General features: G+C 46.0%; 1 protein-coding gene across 1 annotated transcript in view; it reads right to left on the bottom strand.

Annotated features, from left to right (window-relative positions):
• CAPN13 (calpain 13) overlaps positions 1–19811 on the bottom strand; it is a 42663-nt gene extending 22852 nt beyond the window's left edge. Inside the window, 6 exon segments of the mRNA XM_075497192.1 lie at positions 1027–1098; positions 1997–2171; positions 4006–4139; positions 7910–8028; positions 8922–8991; positions 19573–19811. Coding sequence (XP_075353307.1) covers positions 1027–1098; positions 1997–2171; positions 4006–4139; positions 7910–8028; positions 8922–8991; positions 19573–19809 — 807 coding nt within the window. The 5' untranslated portion in view covers positions 19810–19811.
• Positions 19812–20244: the final 433 nt, after the last annotated feature.

Below are 20244 nucleotides of genomic sequence, written 5' to 3'. Positions count from 1 at the left end.
TCTCTGCACACATCATGAGCAGCAGGGAGCTGAAACAGCCTGCTTCCTCTCCAACAGGATTCGGGATCCTTCCACCCCTGTCTTGGAGAGACCCAGCTGGGAACCTCTCTGCAGCTTGGCAACCCCCATCCGTCCGTTTCGGAGCCTCTTGGCTGCAAGCAAGCATCCTCCGAGAAGCAGCACACTGACTATGATGATGGCACCAACCATGCCATGGCATGAGGGGCTATAAACCAAAACCAGGCTCATACGGGAAACCATTAAAGAGAGGGGGAGAAGGGAGAAAATAGCTTAGGGAAAACAACATCCCCTTTCCAAAGCACTTTAAGTTCCTAGATTAAAATGTGTGTAGCTGTTTTGCTTGATAGCATAGCCATTGTTTGGTTTCCTTCTCGGCCTTGCTCACTGTTAACACTCCCTGTGTACACTACAGCTTACTAGGGTAAGCCATGTTCTGACTTCTGGTTGTAAAAAATCCTTCATTTCTTTTGATCTGTGTGATAAATTGGTCCTGTTTTCAGATCAGCAATATTAATATCTAGCCAGGAGAAGTTCTGCATGAGTAGAACAGCTTTAAAAGATGGAGAAATGCTGTTCTTGAACCAGCGAGTTACTTACTTTTCACACAGTGATTTTTGGCAGCTTGTGACTGAGCTGAACAAATGTAGATTTGCATCATATGACAAATCCCAGAATTTCAGCTAGTGCTTCTATTCCCATTTGAAACAGAAAAGTGAATTTTTTAAGAGTCAGCATGGAATGAAAATCCCCAGAAAGGCTGTATTTGCTGTTGAAGTGTCCCAAAACAAAAGTGAATTTAAGATGCATTTTTCCATTAGAAAAAATGATAGGACTCCCATTGTGCCAGAATCCTTCCATCTCCTGGAATTTGAACTATGTGTTTTCAACAATCCCTCCTAAACATGAAGCTAATTAAAATTACTCTGAATGCAACAGCAGTGTGACTACCCTGTAGTGGATCACCAGTACAAGATCACCAGGCAGGAAACAAGTCCTCGATCTTACCTTCACAGCTCCTGTGACAGTGTAGGCATGACCCTGTACAATCCCATTCCTCAGCTCTGTGTTGTTCCTCAGCTGCAGAAGGGAGAAAGCACAGCTTTTAGCTCTCTGCCACACTGCAAAAGTATGGCCATCAACTCCCAGAACTATCATTTGGTATGGCAGAAAGAGAGACTCGGTTTTGACTACAGCAGTATCTCAGATATAGTGGCTCCAGAGGCACGTGACTGTTGTTCCCACTGCGGCCGTAAGTAGACCAGTAAATTTAACAAAACTACAGGCCTTCCCATATTTGCAAGTTCTTCAATGGTACAGAGCTGCTGCAACTGCAGAATGACCTGGACTAGGTCACTGGGAGAATTAAAGATCCCGAATTTCCCTGCCACCCGCAGCCCAGCGTCAGCCACCTGAGCTAGTCCTTGGCTTGTTTGCAACAGCTGAGCTTTGTGTCCTGATGAACCAGGCACTACAGGAGCAACGGCACACACTTTGCAGTCTTCCCTTACATGCTGCAAGGGAAGCCTTGGCAGCTTTTTAGCAAGACACTTGCTGAGCATCACAAAGCCTTTTGCAACTTCCCAGCATTCATATCAGTAGCCTGCAAATCACAATGCAATAATAGCATCCTCTCGCCGAATAGAGGTGCATTTTGGCCTTGCTAGAATCCATCACAAAGCTATGAGGCCAAAATCAGCCCTGCTGCAAGAGTATACCACTGTCGCAGGGAGAGAATTAGCCAGGAGAGAAGCCACAGACCCCTCTCTGACAGACCAATCCATCTACATCTACCCAAAAGCCTTTACATTACTTACTGTATAACCTTATCTACTTTCTGCTGCCAAGATCTCTCCAGACATCCATAAGCTGTAACTATTACACGGAGTGATTATGGACTTCCTTTTTGACTCCAAAGAGTAACCTTTATGCAAACATGGTAAACCAAGAAAGGCACGCTCCTGGCCCTGTGACTCACCTGGCCTGAGGTGCTACACCCCATCAGACACTGCGATTTGACAGCTGCTTTCAGTATCTCCTCCAGATCAGGAGAGGGATCCTTCAATGAAAACTGCACTTGGACTCCACCTGTGAGGTCTACTAAAGCATCAGAAAGGTAGCCTCCATGCAAGTTCTGGTAGGAGCCCCGTAACCTGGGGGAGGGGAAATGTTAATTAGTCCTTACACTGTGTTTTAATAAACAATGTACAGTGATAGTTTCCAAAATGGACATGTGCATTGAGGCACTGAGCCTGGAGTGTGTAGACATGTGAGTCAGGTAATGAAAGGAAATGTGATTGAAATACATGGCCAGGCACAACACATGACCTGTGGAATGAATGAGGCAAAGAGGGTCTTTTCCCTGTGTATTCACTCACATCTGAGGCAGCTGTCTAGAGTCATTTACAATGGACAATAATAAGGTGCATCTCATGCCAGTGCAGACGTTTTAGGGAGATGAGCTGCATCTCATCTTAAAGTATCCAGTTTCCTTCTTCTGAGCAGGACGGAAGCCAAGGGTGACTAGTTCAAATGGATGTTTCAGCTCAAATGGAGCTGAACTGTTAGTTTCTACATCATACTTTGTCATGACTCTTCACAAAAATGGCCCGTATCCCTTTTGCAAATGAGAAATAGGAAGAACAGAGAGATGAAGGTATTTAACCATGCTTCCAAGGCAAGACAGAAACAAGTTTTCAGCACTGTTCCCAGTTCACTCTTCTAGAGTGCAGTAACAGGATGATAATTTAATATTGCCAGCACAGTCCTTGTTGTTTTTATCATCTGCTTTTTATTGAGACAGCAAATAAGCTGGAACACGCTGTACTTAGAGCAGGTAGAGCATGCTGTTAAACCCCACCATACACACTGTATTTAATGCATGTAATCAAATAGAAGTCTGCAGCTAATTGTATTTTGAAGGGTTGTCCTTGTCCTACACTGATGAAAAGAATTTGTCACAGGCACTGGGGAAAAACTTCTCAAATGGGAATCTCATAAACACCATCGTTTGCAACTTTAATTTAATAGAGGTTTGGTTTGCTTTGTAATTAAAATCTTATGCAGCAAATTGATACTGAATCCTGAGTCAACTTTTCTGAGATATCTCAGGGCAAAATGCATCTTATTCCTAAATTGCTCAGATGCTGCTTTAACATTTGCTTATTCCTGACCAAATCTGCCAATATAATTAACTGTCTTCTTCAGCTCCTCTTTAGTGCATTGCAAATGTTACACCAGCTTGATGGAGGGCATGTGCACCAAGTTCCAGCCCTTCATACTACCCCTAGCGCAGGAATTTCCATACCATTTCCATACTACCCCTTCAGCACATTTAATAATGGGCACTGTTACAGATGCTAAGGAACCATATTTTGATCCCTTCACTCCTCAGAGGATTTTTAAAAATTATTATCTCTTTATTAAACATTATTAACCCTGCAGTACTCTGGGGACCTCAGCCAAGAGTCAGAGCTCTGTGTGTGAAGTGAGAGCTGACCAGAGACTCACAGGAGTGCATGTGTTGTGCCTGGCCATGTTCTTCAGTCATGCTTCTTCTCATTGCCTGCTCCAAATATCTGCATGATCTCTGATTAGTGACTGTAAACAGAGGTAATCCCTGCTTAGAGTCTGCAGTTTTAAACAGAGGAAAACATGGAAAAGAAAACAGAAGCAAAGAAGTTTGCTTAAAGTAGGGAGATGCCCAGCCCCCTTGTATCACCAGCCATTGCCCTGTTCGTTTTACTTCTCAGGCATCAACATCCCAGAGTTGAACCAGATACATTTAGGTCTTCAGCCCGAGACGAACATCTCCAGGTTATATTGGCCCTGTGTTTGCATGCAGCCACAGTTCCTTACATAAGTGCAGCACAACACACACAGCTGTTAGCCCGAATTTCTCCCTGGGAGCTTTGCATAAAGCAGAGGGTGAAACCACTCTTAGAAAGCGTTCAGCACTGGGTGGAAGAATAGACCAGGTATATTTACTTGGCATATGCTTTTTCCAGCAAGGACGGCCAGAATTCATTTGATGTTCGAGGGTGTACAGACAGGTATCTTCCATTTAGGAATGGCAGCTGGTCATCTATCACTACATCCACCCAGTCTCCATATTGCCAGAACTGGAAATTTAAAAAATAAATAAATAAATAAAAAGAAAAAAAACAGAAGAGAGAAAAAAAGAACAAGCCTCTTTTAAGACCTAATATTCATGCCAAGCAACAGCCTCCTGAAATAGCACAGGAATTAATCTAAAGCATGGGTATGTGCAAGTTCTCTCCTGAACTGCTTCAGGCTAATGGTCCACATTGTTAAACAAGCTACCAAGCGGCTGGATTTCCCAGTGGCGGGGGAAGTCATTTGGGAATATAAATAGTCCTGCAGTCAGTGGGAGGAAAGATTCAACATGGGAAATATGCTAATACGATTGGGCAATAGCAAGCATTCAAGATGATAAAGAACAATCATGCAGATGGTTCAGTGAGCCTCGCTCCTCAGCTGCACTTGGATTTTCCCCTGCAGCACAGCTCTTGGCCAGACAGCCTCTGTCAAAATCCAGTCTCTAGATTTTCTTTCCTCTGTGTTTCAATTAAGACTCCGACGTGCTGTCATGGACAGGGACAGTGTAGTGACTAAAGACTGTTTTGAGGTGTTATCCATCTCCTTGATAGATGAGGAGAATACAGGCGGTCTCTCCAGCATGTGGACAGAGCAGGTGTTTCTCCAGCTGATCCAGCTGATGAAACCTTTCAAGGGAGAAGATCGGGAGAGAGATCTGTGGGGATAAACTAAAGGAGCCATTTCCAGAGTCATTAGCAGATTAATGTAGCTTAGCATGATTCGCAATCATAAGAGGCCAAGCTCTTATTTGCAGTAATGCTAAAGACTCCAGTGGAAGTATGCCAGCAATAGATTTAGTCTAGCACAATTTTATTTCAACAGCTTTGGTCAATGAAAAACCCCAAAATGAGCTGTTCTGTTAGAAAAGCACAAGACCAGATCTGTCCAGCAGCAAAGCAGCTTACAGTCTGCTAAGCTGAAAGAAAGTTTGATCCTACTTAGGTTCTGCCTCACTCCAGCCTCTCACTTCCGACATTAGTGGTGGCAGGAGGTGGCAGGGTTGGACTCTCTGAACTGAGCTCCAGGAGTGGTTTGAGCCTTCTGCTTGACTTTGGCAGGATGGGGTTGGAGGAAAAGCGTGCCACTGGCTGTCCTCTGCCCAAAAGAGAGACAGGCAAAAGGACAGTCCGAAAGGAGCTGTCGTTTCAGTCACTTGACGTGCCTGCCTGTCACCAGTCAACACCTGGCAGCAGGTCTGTATGGAGAAAAGGTGTGACATCCAGCCACACCTCCCCATGGTGCTTCATGTGCAAACACAACAGGTAAACACAGAGAACAATATGGAACTCTCTGTGGGGATTAATGCAGTCCAAACCCACTGAGTGACATTTTTCCAAAAGCCAGGTTCCTTGGCCATCTTTGGTAGGGAGCTCAAGCTTGGAGGCCTTCTGAACGCAGCACTGTATTTTTCTTCAGCTGGATAAAGAGAGCTGCTTTGTCCTGACTGCCGCAGACTTTCAGATCGTGGTCTCATCTGAGCTCACAAGGACAGGAAAAGCCACAATGGGAATGAGAAACCTCATGGAAAGTCCTAGGATGCTCTGAGAGTGCAAGAGTGGTACAGGAGAAGCCATTCTCCCCCATATGCCTTCAGAGAGGGCCAATGTCTTCACTTTTTGGCTTGAGAGTCTGCCTTCATGAAATTTCTTTATACCCTTGGGATTTAAAGTACTGCAGCTGAGAACGTGACAGTAAATGAAAAAAAGAATCCCTATTCAGGCAGGCTGCAAAGAGGGAAGTTCTTCATTTCCACGTTTGTGGAGAGCCTTTTAAATCAGGACTTTATTTTCCTGGGCTTAGAAGAGGACGAAAAAGAAAAGGACAGTTGCAAGATGACAACAACATGCCTAGGGTGCTGCTGGTCAGAGGGGGAATACTATGTGGTTATTTTGCCTCCTTTTCTCCCCTCCCTTGACAGGGATCTTGGAAAAATCCAGTTCTGGAAGTGAGCGAGGTGAAAATCCCATGCCTTTCAACCACTCTCTTTTGCATGGTGTTAAAAGGCGCCTTTTGGATGTGTCCTGAAACCGAGCTCTTGGCCACTTATGGCCTTTAAAGATTTCATCAGTTTCTTCCTGAAAGCAGGGACTTTAATGCCCAGGGCAGATCCCCCCTGTTTTGAGTTGATGCACTGTGCCATAACCCCCTGTAGTCCCTGCAGAATATTCCTGGTTTTTCCCCAGGCTGAGCTGCTGCTGCTCACTCTGGCAACGCGTGGCACACCCTGCCTCACGGGCATCGGAGTTTCTGTGGCAGAGAAAGTGATTCCTATACAAACATGGGACTAACTTAATTCCTGGTGAAATAATGTCACTGTAATTATTCCCTAGATAAAAACATCACCCATCTTAACTACAGCTGATGCAGTGCTTAACGCCCTTAACTCTTGCAGCCGAACAGCCAGTGTTGTGTAGGAAGACTGGAGCAGCCCTTTGTATTCCTGAGAGGCAACGTGCTGCAGATCCCAAAAGGTGAAAAAAAGTTATAAGCTAAAATTTTTATATTAGCATATGATATGCCTTGTTTGCGATTCTTCACTGAACTGAGGACTGGTGGCTTAGCCTGTGGATGGCAGTAAAATATCTTTGATGGAATAATTGAAAGGCATTGCCAAGAACCATTTCCATTCAGAGTAGCTTTCTCAGGGGTTTATTGCTCAAGGAAAGCCAGAAACAGTTGCATTGATTTGCAGAAGAGATGACAGGGAAAACATTTTCAAATACTGTAAGGTATTTATACTGCTTAAGATTTAAGGATTGCTCCTAACTAATCTTTTCAAAGCTCTCATGAAAGACAATCTAGCTTGCATCCTTTTAATGTGTTTTAAGCAGTCTGGTGTCCCTTCAGCTGGTTTATCTCATACAGCGCACCTCTGCGTGCTGGAAATGGGCCAAGACAGAAACATCTGGTATTCTGAGAAGCAAAGGAACAGAGCAAAATTTAGACTGCCCGTGAGATAATCCTCCTCGTGCTGCTCCACGAGAGCTCCAGGAGGTCAAAGAGGTCTCACTGCCAGAGCTCTTTGCTTGGTACTGACCTGTGTATAAGAAAACAGATTTGTGAAAAAAGGAGGATGATGAATGGCCAAGTATATACTGATTCTCTCTACAGCCAGTTTAGCTTCTGGAGCTTAATGGTACTGCAAGTGTTTCTAATCCTGCAAGATATGTGGTTGACTCGGATACAAGCAAGCAGGGCCTGCCAGTTACTCTCCCAGTCACCCTCCTGGGAGATTCAGAGAATTTCAAGAGTTGGTAGAAAGTAAGACTTACTAAAAAGCCTTGCTCCTCTCTCCGAAACAAATCCCTTTTCAAAATATCAAAAGCCTGTTCCTCTGATCTGTCTCCAAGGATTTGTAATTTCAAGCCATTTCCATGAGCTAAAAGGGCAAGGTGAAGTATATAGGGAAACAGAAAATGAGTCCAAGTAGATAAAGAACACAGGTGTGCTGACAGCCATAACAAACTGTCCAAATCAAAGCAGACACCAGAATGCCATCTAAAACATATATGTACACAAATCCATCTGAACAGCTGGTATCTGTACCTCTGGAGTCATACCTTTCAGAAATGGGCTTCAAATTCCCTGAAGTGTGATTGCACCACCTGGAGCACAAGGAACCATTAGAAAATTTCTGCTAAATTCTAAACTGGGAATCAGCACTGAAGAACCAAAGCATTCAAGGATGTCGAGATCTGGGACTGCAGTTTGCACCCCTATATAATCCAACCAGCCAAGCCCGAGCAGTACCAATACAGCAGAGAATACATACCCGGAAATGAAAAATCCCAGCATAATCATCCTGGAATCCTTGGTCCCTTGGTAAAACATTTTCCAAAAATTGCTTCTGCAGTGTCAGGGAGCCCAGGGCAGCCAGCATCCAGCAGCCACCTCAAGGGAGGGAAGAATCCAGTGCATTCAGTCAGTTACTCACTGTTGTGGACCTAACTGTGGTCACTGTTGTGGACATAACTAACTCTTTAGGAGAGTGGACTTCAACATCTAAGACATTTAAGAACTAGCTTGTTAAAAGAAACCAACGTTCTTCTGTCTCCCTTCTCACCCCCAAAATACTGAAACACTACCCAGTATTCACCAGCAATGGCCCCTGGGAACCCTGATGCCACCCAGCGATCTTTTTCTACTTTTATGCTCCTCCTATCTTTTGTGGTCATATTGAGACTTGCAGTCTAGAACATTGTTTAGGAAATCTTCAAACCTCTCCGTGGGGTGAGAAATGGGAAGACATTTCTTCCTATATGGGAGCAGAGCCACTCCCAAAGACAAACATGGTTATGGGCCAGGAGAAAAAGATGGAACCAATACAGGGTGCAGACACATGTCTAGGTAAGGATCAGAGAAGATGGACAGAAATATCCATAGAAAAGAAAACACTGAGAGTCACCAGATGGAGGCAGGATGAATATAAAATTCAGTCTTACAGATGTTGGAGCTGTGCCTACTTACCCCAGAACTGTGCTTGACCCTGTGCTTGAAGCATCTGCCTGATCTCAGCTGGACCTCCCTTTCTATGCTTGTCCTTATATACAGAGAGCAGGTGCTGTATATGAGTAACAGGGATTAGACCTGCTGCATTTGGGAATCCTGTTAAATACCTGCAATAAGTTGTGTGTGAACTTGCGTGAGTCTGGATTGACCTGCACTGATTGTTTACTGCAGCTACCCATGGTCCACATCTTCCCACCAAGCACTCAGAACATAGCGAAGCAATCACAGGGTATCGCTTTGTGTCAATCTTTTCCAAAACAGGAATATGACCTTACCTATTTCTCCTTGCATGATATCAAATCTGCTAACTCCATCCACAATCAAATAAGGATTTCTCTGAAGTTCCTGGAAGAAAGAAAATGCAAAGAGCAGTGTGGGTACCCAGCCTTTGCCAGCAGTGTGTTCCTGCCCCTTGAAGACCTTTGCTTGCCTGCCTTTTCCACAGCTGAAAACTATTTCTCTTGAGCCCTGATGTTTTGTTGCCTGTCACCAACAAAACCAGAGGAGATACTCAGGCATCTCTTCTTTAGTCTGCTCAGCTGTTCCTAGGGATGGGGACTTGTTGCTGGGTGCTCACTGAGTTTTCATTCGTGTTTCTCTAATGCTACCAACACCTTTCAGAGAGAGCTCTGAGCCTGCCTGTGAAATCATGCACTTTCCTGGGTGACAGTAGGGCAGAGACACAGAAGTTTCCAAGCAAAGTGGAGCAGGGTCTGTACTTCAGCTCAGCACTGAGTCTGGGAATGTTTTACTCGCTAAGCCTTTCGTGTTTCCATGCAGGACTAATACAGATCAGCCTGGGCTGCTTTTCATCGCTTCTGGTGAGGAAGCTATAGAAAGAGGGCTTAATCTCTGGCTGCAAAATCCCACGGGCCTGGCTGACTTGTTTTTAATTCAGGGAGAATTTTCCTTGCATTCCTTGAGAGTCTTGCTTGGGCAGCGAAGGGGAAACACTTCAGAGCTTGGCCTTGCGCACAGAAATGTGAACCATTCCCCCACCTGCATCTGCTATTGCCCTGGGATATCTGAGTGCTCAGGCAGGAATGACCCAAGCATCCCCTGTGAGTAACCCTTGGCACACCCCAACTGGGTAAGGCTCTGTTTTGAAAGAGCTATCAGCCTTAAATAGGAAAGTCACCGCACACCTAAGAAAATGGAGAGATAAAAGGGAGAAAAACATCTGAGTAAGAAAAATAATATAGCAGCTCTTCCTTAAGCAGGCCCTGGCATTTATTCTCCCCAATTGATTTGACATGCTGCACAAAAATGAGACCAGCGCACAACGTGACTCGTGACTCGCATGGTTGCGTGAGCTCAGCGTTAGCAAACACTGTCAGTTTTCTGAAACGGCTTCACGATGATCAAACCCCTCTAAGAAGTTTCCCTGTCAGGACAAATGCAACGCACCACTGCTGCTCCAGGCTGGCAGACAGATCGTGCTCTCACAGCACTGCCGACACCAGGGATAGCAGCCTGGGCACACATTTTCCTTGACAGATGCTTTCACACAGCCATCCATGCCTATCCCGGGACTTTGGGGATTTGCGATAAGACATTTACCCATAGCATGGGAGCAGACCTAAGAAGCGGTGGTCAGCAGCAGCAGCGGCGGCTGGTCACCATACAGGGAAGCAGCAGCTCTCAGCTCTTCTCCCTTCCCCTCTACATCTGTCCCAGCTTTATCTTCTCCCTGCCTCTATTTCCCCTCCCTCACCCGGGTGAATTCAAAACCTCCCACAAGCAGGAAAGAGTAACCTGCAGGACAAGGCTCTGAACTTGGCCTGTGCCCTTGTGTGCGTCCAACTTGCCAATAGCCATCCCAGAAAACCAGCAGCACAAAGGAATGAGTATTTTTGTTCCCCCATAATTTCTGAGGCTGTTGAAGCCTTAGTTGCCCCAGGCAGAGTGGCGGGGCTCTGAGGAACGTGCATAGCTGCATCTGTCAGTGCATATGACTGAAGTCAAACACTCTCGCTCTAATCCCCACCCACAACACGCTAAGCTCTGCTTCCAGTGGGGTGTACTCCCCACAGACTTAGGGGGCAATAACTGGAAAGCAACACAGAGCATGTGGCTAGCCATGGAAAAGGGGCTGCTCAGCAGCCATCCCTCTGCAGAAACCACACAGCAAACGCAAGGTGAATTCCCCCCGAGCTGACAGCAGTGCCGCTGGCTGACAAGGCAGCAGTCCTCCTTGCTGCGTGCACCGCGGTCAGAAATGGCGGGGCGGGTTTTAACAAGAGGTTTGTGCTTCTGAGTGTAGCCACCTCTCTGTGGGCTTGAGGAAAAGAGGCAGCGTGGGCACGCTTCGAAAGGATGCGGTGCACAGAGCACGGGCTCTTTGCACAGTGCTGGGTGTGAGCCAAGGAAGGGCAGGGGACAAGGAGAAGCTGAAGCAAGGGCAGGAGGGGGCAGTGGTGGGGAATTGCAAGACCAGATACTCAGAAGAGCTCTGGAAGAGTGTGACCCCTGAAGTCAGTGGTGCAATGGCTGTTCCCTTGAAGGATGCTGTGCAGAGCCTGAACTAAGCGCAGAGGGTTTCTGAAAGAGCTTAGAGAGGACATAATTGTGATGGGTGCAGTGCTTTGGAAAGCTGGGCCTTCTCAACCGGAAGGAAAGGAAGTCTCCAATTAACTTCTCTTCCTTCAAAGGCAAGAACAGAGCAGTCATAAACCAACAGAAACTATCATTTATTATTGCAAAACACAGCCACGCACATAGTTAGTGCTACACAAAACGCGCAAGCCTCACTATTTAAGCTAGTGCTTAAATTGCATGACAAATAGAGAAACTAGAGATTTAACTATAAGTCTGTCCAGAAGCAGTGCCCTATTTCACTGAGAAATTATGATGAGGCTTTGTGGCATTTTCCTCAAGGCTTTTCAGTTTTAGCTGGAGGGGGAAAGAAGAGGGAGCTTAAGGAGGCACATGGTCTCTTCTCAGAGTAGCTACGAGTCCAGCAGTGAAGGCAACCATATGGGCTGCGAGTCAAGCACTCTGCCTGAACTCATCCCCCCAGGACAAAGCTATCATCACTCGCTTTCCTTGGCCCACTGAAGACTTCATTCCATATTCAAAATAAAAGAGAAGTTCAAGTTCAAACCAGTTCATCCTCTAGAGAACGGTCTTACCACAGAAGTACTGTTTATCCAAAGGGCAAGATGGAAAATTAATTTGAGAGGTGGAAGGAGAACACCCTGTACAAGCATTTGTCTCTAAATTTCTTTTTATAATTGCTCAGCATTTTTATGGAAGAGCAAGTCCCCAGAAGAAGCTGGGGGTGAGTAGTATAGATGTAGCCATATGCAGACATATGTAAAGAACTCAGTCAGACATTTTTGTGGAAAATTGGAAGCCCTAGGTGGGATTTCATGGGCAGTGTAAGCCAGTCTGACTGCAGGTTGCTGCTCAGTATGGTGGTCTGGCCATGGCCACTTTTCCACAGATTTCTCAGCATGATCCTGAGTGCAGGCACAAGACCACTGAGGGTTAAGAGGCAAGAGATGACTCTTTGCAGAGCCACCTCCCAATCAGTTCACCTTAACCCTACAGTAAAATCCCAGCCCCGCTTCTGTTCCTGCCACAGCACCGCATCTTTCCCTTTGGCTGCACTTGTGTTGCTCCCTCCTGCTCCAGCTTCACCTTCACCTTCCTGACGCATCCTGCCATTGCAAGGCACAGTGCTCCCTCTTCGACACACACCGATTAAGAAAAATAAAAAGGCTGCTATTGAGTGAAAGCTAAACTCTGTTCTCAGCTGGACAAATCTTAATTCAGCATCACTGCTGTCCCTGTAATAGTGCTGCTCTGGATTAAGAAGCAACCGTGGTATTGCAGTTCCCTGGGCTGAGGGCATTGCCTAGCAGTGTGCTGAGGAGGGGTCAGGCACACCACTGTCATACATCCCATAGCCACAGGAAACCTCCCCAGAACAGCTAACACAGAAATAAGCCAGTTGGAGTAATGAGGTAGGGCAGAACAAAGGATGAGCTGCGCTGGGTCACACTGAACATCTGCCTGTTGCAATGACTTATCTCCGACAGCTTGGAGAGGGAGCAGGATAACCAAGCAAGCCGAAACTAATGCTCCTCCCGCATACATCCTCCCACACTCTCCATCACATGGGGGCTAAAGGACTTCCCAGGCTGGAGGCTCTATCCACAGTTTTGTGTTTATTAGACCTCATGGGAATCAGGAATCTGTTTCCTTGAAGCTGCCGAATCTTTTTTTTTTTTAAACTCATGTTCTGCTTTTCTTTGACATTCTCTTAGACAGGAAAAACCAGGCTAATCTCAAGGGGTTTGCTTGTACCACCAGAACTCAATTCCCTGCTTTACAGCAGAATAGCTCAATTCCTAATTGCCTGTTTTCAACACAAATGCCTCAGTTGCTTAAGAAAACCCCTCCTCTGCTCCAGCTCGCTCTCTCACAATGGAGGAATGAGGGCCTCAGACTCTGCGCAGGTGGGGACCCCACAAGTAAAGTCGTGCTGCAGGACGGACTGGTGTCCAACAGCCAGCAGAAACAGAAACCAGCTCAGATTTATCTGCAACCTGTTGCTTTGTGGGGCTCAGTGCTAAAAAACAACGACAACTGCGAACAAAGGAGGTAAATATAAAGGATGTAAACAAGAGAGGTAGCCCTGTCTACCCCGAGCCTTTGAGAGACAGTTTCCTTAGAAGTCTTGAAACCTCGCACTCAGACCATTCAGTACAAGCTAAAGTATTCAAAGTGTCCCGGTGTTATCGACTATTCCCCTGTGGCCACCACAGCCATATAATCCTGCTAGCTGACTCCCCAGCCTGAGAAACAGGGAAGCGGGTGAGTCAACAGACCATCATAGGAGCGCTGCTTTCCCCTCAACCCGGGACATGTGCATTGGCCTCAAGTTGCGCCAGGGGAGGTTTAGACTGGATATGAGGAAATTTGACTTCACTGAAAGGGTTATCAAGCATTGGAACAGGCTGCCCAGGGAAGTGGTGGAGTCACCATCCCTGGAGGTATTTAAAAGACGTTTGGATGAGGTGCTTAGGGACACGGTGTAGTGGTGGACTTGGCAGTGTTAGGTTTACGGTTGGACTCGATGATCTTAAAGGTCTTTTCTAACCTATACGATTCTGTGATTCCCCCCCGAAACCAGCCCTTCCTGAAAGCAACAGAGCCCAGAGATACTATGCAAATAAACCCTCCTCATCTAAAACCCGTGCAGAAAGACAGGTGTAATAAATGGTGATGCACTGCAGCTTCCTCGGCCCAAAGATATGGACTCTGAAGTCGAGGTCAGATGCAATCAGCTGAGTAGGCAAGAGCTGAGACAATGGCAGCCGGGAAATGCTGCTCTCGTTCAATTACACTGATTGCACATGCACACTCAAAAATAAGGTGAATTGATTTTGATTTTCATCAAGGAGAAATACTGAACAGGATCCAAGGGCCTTGTGGCCTCCGGGATATACTGAAGCTGTGAACGCCACCACGACCAGCTGGCGGGCAGCTTTGGCTCGTGCCAGAGAACGGCCCCACAGGGACAGACCTGCAGGTAGTGCGGCACAGCACTGTCCCTCATCACCGCACATTTCTCATAGCTTGCCTTATTAAAGCAGCTCATGTAACAATCCATATTTCTTTTTCCTCTTTTTTTGGGGGGGAGGTTTTTCTTCATTTGTCCCCTGTGCTATTAGAGCTAAGTTTTTAGGTTAACTTCAAACTGTTGTCTGATTTCTTGCCTGAATAAAATCTATCTTTTTCTCCCCTCCAGCTACAGACAGACTAAGGCTGATGCAGTAGGAACTCCAGCACAGCTTATCTGTCTGGAAAGATCCTAACTTCAAAATGAATTTCTTCTTTAAAAGGCCCATTTTGGTTTAGTCAGTTCCTGGGTTCAGAATTCCTTAACATTAATGTTACTTCCTGGAAATCTCTGGGAATTAAATAAAATGCCAATAAACTAATACCAATGACCAAAAGCAGTGTAGAATCATGATAGGCACTCTGTTGCTGAAAGAAGGTTACATTTGCTTTGGGAAGGGACAGAGGAAGATAGGAAAAAATGTGAACAAGCCCTCTTGCAAAACTACCGAATCAAATGATGAATCACTTCTTCCAGCAAACAAGCATTGACTCAAAGCATATCGTTTTCCCCAATGCTTTTTAGATGCTAAGTGCAATAGCATGGTTCCCTGAGTCTCTGCTAAGGGAACAAGGTATATCCCTTGCCCAAGTTCACATGAAAGCAGCCTCTTTCTGTGGCTTCTATCCAAGAACTTCTTTTAGACTCTACTCTTCCCTTCCCCTGACACCAGAGACATGAGACAAATACGCAAGGAGTCCATGCCCTGATGCTACGAACAGACTGCGATGATGCAGAGGAAACCCATGTCGGCTATTTCAGACAGTCCTTTCACTGTGCACCCTCCTACAAGTCACATCAGAGGCACTCAGGGATTTTTCTCATGCTGACCCTCAGACCTCCACTGGCCACCTTGCAGCTTTTCCCTCTCGTCTGGTTGCCCCGCACACAAGTCACAGCCTATGTTAAACAGAGGATGGACCCTCCTACACCAGCTCTTGCTCAGCAAACCCTCACTGCATAAGGTAGCTACAGGGTCCCCAAGAGATGAAAGGTGAGCAGCTGCAGGAGCAGCAGTCTGTGACCTTGAAGACTCTTTAGAAAAACCTTCAGCAGCTTCACCCTCTGCCCATTTTAGCCTTATAAAGCATAAGCACTGAAGATCAGGGACTATCCTTAACCATGTTTGTAACGGGCACCGTATCAAGCACCATGTTGGGCTATCCCTGGCTCAGGGCCAAGGCACTGCTGCATACGTGGCAATCTCTCTCCCCTCACACATGCTGTGTTTGAAAATATAAGCAATGTTAGCAAAAATAAAGCACTCAGGATTCAGCACCACCACAATTCACGTTGGCTGGATCATCCTAGTTCAGTTTCTTTCTGCATCTGTATAGTATTATGCATTATGATCAGAACAGAGTGAAATCTTTAGCTGAAACATTAATTGATTTAAAATGTATATTCAGCAACAGCAAATCATTTTGTGACTTCCTCTGTTCCACTCAATTGCTTGTGTGAAGGAAAAGCACCAAACAATGAAAGAATGTGTTCTTAACATTTTTTTAAAGCAGCATCTCAGTTTTTAATATCTGCCATAACTCTTCAAGGAGAATTTCCCTTTTAATGATCTTTAGAAAAGCCCAGCTATAGAAAATACTTTGTTCAGTCTAAAATAAAACTCTTTTCCATTTCTCCAAACTGTGGGTGAACCAAAAGACCCATTAATTGCAGAGCTCCTGCTGTACCCCATACCTCCAGCCCCACCTCTAGTAATGCTTGAAGCACCACATGCAAAATCTCTGTTACAAATAGCACACGTTTCAATGGACGTAGACAGAGGGCCTGGGGATGAAAACAGCCTGAAGCAGTTCCCATCTGATGGGAAACTGCAACTACTGCAGAGTTCGGAAAAGTGACATTTCAAATGTTGTCTTGGTGCTCCTGATCCACCTCCCCCTTCAGGGACTCCCATGTTAAATCAGCTCACTTTACAAGTCAAAATAAGTTGTTTCTGACTGTCACCACTGACTATTGCTGTCTGAAAATCAAGCTGTTTTCTCTCTACTTTATACATTACCCCCAGATATGAAGACTCCCAAGTCTGAATGTAATTGGCAATTCTCTTGACAATGTACAAGGTAAAATAGAAGCAGCATGTTGCTCAACTGCTCAATTGGATCTGGAACAATGACAGCAGTTATAATTGCTATCTATCTACCACTTAAATATCCAGATACTATATGACTCAGAAAGTGGAGGCTAAGAGATTATTAGGACCAAGATGCCAGTTTTGTCACAGGTACATTTCCAGCCAATTTTTTTTAATGTCAGAGGGAGCTAATAGTGGAGGCTGAGAAAAATATAGACATAGATTAAATCGGCCGTGCTCTGTCAGCAGGATGCAACGACGCTTACTCTCTGGGAGACGTATTCAGGTAAGAAACAGTCTTCCTTGGGGAAATTATAGATATCTCTTTGCCGAGGAATTTAGGTAGCTTAAACACCTGGGATCATGTATCCTTACAGTTAGCATTGCAATGACCTAAGAACAAAGAGTTTATGAACATTTCTGCACAGGTGAGAGGTGCCCAACTGAGAAACCAGGAATGGGGCACTTTGACTCCAAACACTACAGCCTTCCCTCTTCCTCCTGGAGGACCAACTCCCAGAGGCAGCTGGACGCAGTGCTGGCCTTTCAGGACATTTGAAATGCAAATATAGTTTTATTTACTTCCTGACCCTTGGCTCAAAGTATCTGCAGCTCTGTAAGTGGAAAGCAACCACTGCTATTTAGCAACTTCTTCTGCCCCTGCTTCATTCTGCCAGGAGACAGAGGCCACGCGTTGATGTCACCATGACACAGCACGGGTGTTGTGGTGACGTCTGAGAACTTCTGGTTGGGCTCCCCAGGCAGTTGGTGCCATTGTCCTTCATCTTGCACCTTGTCTAGCAGGACAAAGCCTGGCTGGTTGGGAAACAGCTACAGGTGGAAATTTTGGTCAAACCAAGAAAAAAAAAAAATTAAAATGGAGCCTTCTTCAGCACTGACATCCTGGGTTTCTGTTCCAGACGAGCCGGTTGAATCAGCAGTCTCAACTCTTGTCCCTTGAGTAGGTTGTAGAAGAGCAGCTGGTGATGCTGCCTTAACCTCTATAATGGAAAAAAAGGCTTCTAAATGTTCACATTGTGAACCCTGGGCCATAAAGGTATGGTTTAATTTTTTGGAGGAAAGCCAATGACTTTTCATCCTGCTCCTTCCTGAAAAAACTCTGGAAAATTGTTGGATGTGATTAGTTTCAGTCAGTTTGGTGAGGTGATGCTGAAAACTGTGTAGTGATTGCTGAAAAAAAAAAAAATCTTCAAAAGGGAAGTGCTGGGAAGGAGAGGACCTCTGCAAATTTTTGAAACCAGTTTCATGAAAACTTTCATTCATCAGCTTAATCTTCATGGATTCAGCAAAATGTAAGGGAATTCTCCAACACCTGCCTCACCCAACAAACTTCAAGCACTAACAGCAGCAGGTTCTGGTTTTGGCAAGGTACGTCAGTCCCTTTGCACACGAAATAACTCTCAGGATATTAGAACAGAATAGATGTTCATCCCACACTGCGGTGCCTCAAAATTAGTGGTATTTGGGTTTCTAAATCAGTTTGTATGCTTTTGAAATCCCATGCTTCTCTGCTGCTTGCAAATGGCAAAAACACCAGGGCGGTTAGTACTTAACAGAACTGTATCATAACATTTTATTCCAGTTTATTCATCTTTAAAATGCCCATGAGAGCCCTTTCTAATATGCATCTTTGTCTTTTGTGAGTCTAATGCTTAGTTATCATATATTTGTCTTTCTCAGTCTGGAAATGGTGGCAACTAACTCCTCTCCTTTGCATTTTTTAGTTACTCTTCTACTATAACCCCTATTTCAAGAGAGATTATCCCCACATGCTACAAACCGGTAAGCAGAGTGCTGGTGTAAAAAACACAGCACCAGCTGCATTCTCACTGGACCCAGATTTGAAGAAAGGCTGCCTGAGGAGAAGCCCAGATATTCAGCCAGCAGTAGGAGCTGCTTCTGCAGAGGAGAATGATCCCTTCATAGCAGCTCCACAGAGGACACCCAGACATCTGCACCCAGCACCTCCACACCTACCAAGCCATGTGATAAAGCACTGACACAGATTGGAAGTGCCTGTACCTCTGTGCATCCAACTTCTCTGACACTTGCATGCCCTGCAGTGAGAAGTTCAAGCCTCAGGCCTCATCCCTATCACCACAACACAGCAGCCACAGCCCTGTTGGCGTCCAGGCTGCAGATTCTGCTCCATCTGATACTTCACCACATCGCATTCCTTTTACACCAGGGCTGGGGCTTCCTATCTTTCCATTCGGGCATCCACATATAGCAGCTGTGCAGGCTCCCTGGGCTAGCCTGCTTCCCTTCTGTGAGCCATGGCTTTCAACGTCCATGCTAGCAGCAGATTCTGCTGCTGCTATGCCAAGGCCACTGCACTGCCAAGCTCCAGCATACCCTCATTGCCCTACTTGTATCTGCCATCCAAATAAATTTTTCCTAGTTGTCTTGTCTGTACAAGACAGTTCCTGTCTCTACAGCCTCACAGTTACTGTCTCTACACCCTGAGGGGCTGCCTCCAGGGAAATAAACTGGTTTGCTCCAGCCCAGGGAAGACAAAGGCCACAGGCACTAGTGGTGTACTCAGCAAAACCCAACAAAATGGCAGCACGTGGCAAATCCAGTAGCTGCACCAGCAGCAAGTGGCACACAGCAGTGCTATACAGTGCAGTCTGACCATGGAAAGATTCCCTGAATTAGGCCCTAGGATAAGAGAGCTGAGTATGTGATTCCACCTCCCAATTTAAACATCCATATGCCAGATGATGACAACTGCCTATTAAACTGCAACTGGGAATCAGCAGACAAACATACTTCATCTCCTGCCTTGTCCCAATTACTTTGAAATGGGTATTGCTGCGTCAGTGGCTTGAATTACAGAAATCAAAGATCTTTAATAGAATTTGACAGCTTTTCAGGTTTGCACAAAGTCTTCTAGGAGCAGATCAAAGTGGGAACACTAGTTTTAGTGAGGTTCACAGGCAGAAACAAACTTCCTACAGAAATGTACCCAAGGAAATCATTAACATTACAGAGGTTATCTTCCCTCCACACATCCCACAACAAGGATCCCTCCTTGCACCGTTGTACTCCCAATGTTCCCCTTGGGGTTTACTTCCCTGCTTAGCACAGATCTCCTTCCCCAAGGTGAAGGCCTTTAGCCCCCGGCCATCCGCGCTCCCATTCAGCAGCAGGGCTATGAAACACCCCTGCTGGCGTCACTCACAGTTGGCCTCTTCCACTGTATTCGCCACAGCTTATCCTCTGGGAGCAGGCTGGGACCGATGGAGCTGACGTGAGCGGGGAAGGTGGCATCCTCAAAAAGCAGTCCTTGGCTCAGACACAAGGCTCGCAGGCTGCTGAAGTCCTGGTTATTAAATTTCTTCGGGTTCTGGAGGCTTCCCGTTGCCCCTGTTGTTTGCCAGCCCTGCTCCAACATCAGAGCCGAGCCGGGGGCGAGCATTGTGCCCCTTTGCTGTGAAGGAGAGACATGGACTGCCATTAGTTTCCCAATCCGAAGTGGTGCCTTAGGAGTGTGTGGGAAAGCAAAAACCTCCCCCCCCAGAGGACTGTGGAGCAGCAGCTTGCAAAGCTGAGGGCAGACACAGTGACAAAATCCTTATTAGCTGGAAATGCCTGGGGAAAGAGCAGTCGTCAAATCCCAACTGGTTTATCTTAAACCAGTGCTGTCACTGCTACAAATTCAATTTTGAGTCTTCCCTGAGGACAGAGAGCAAAGCTGTTAGCGAGCAGCTGTGTTAGCATTGAGGTACGTCTGCAACGTAAGCGAGCGCAGGGGATGGAGCGGGAGCTGCAGACGTAAGGGAGGAGGGAGGTGGTGTGGGCAGGGAGGCTGCTCAGAGGTAGCCAGGACTCTTCTGGCCATGGATCACACCTG

Source organism: Mycteria americana, chromosome 3, assembly GCF_035582795.1.
Source record: "Mycteria americana isolate JAX WOST 10 ecotype Jacksonville Zoo and Gardens chromosome 3, USCA_MyAme_1.0, whole genome shotgun sequence".
NCBI classification, from domain to species: Eukaryota; Metazoa; Chordata; class Aves; order Ciconiiformes; family Ciconiidae; genus Mycteria; species Mycteria americana.
This window is presented reverse-complemented; position numbering and strand designations above follow the sequence as displayed.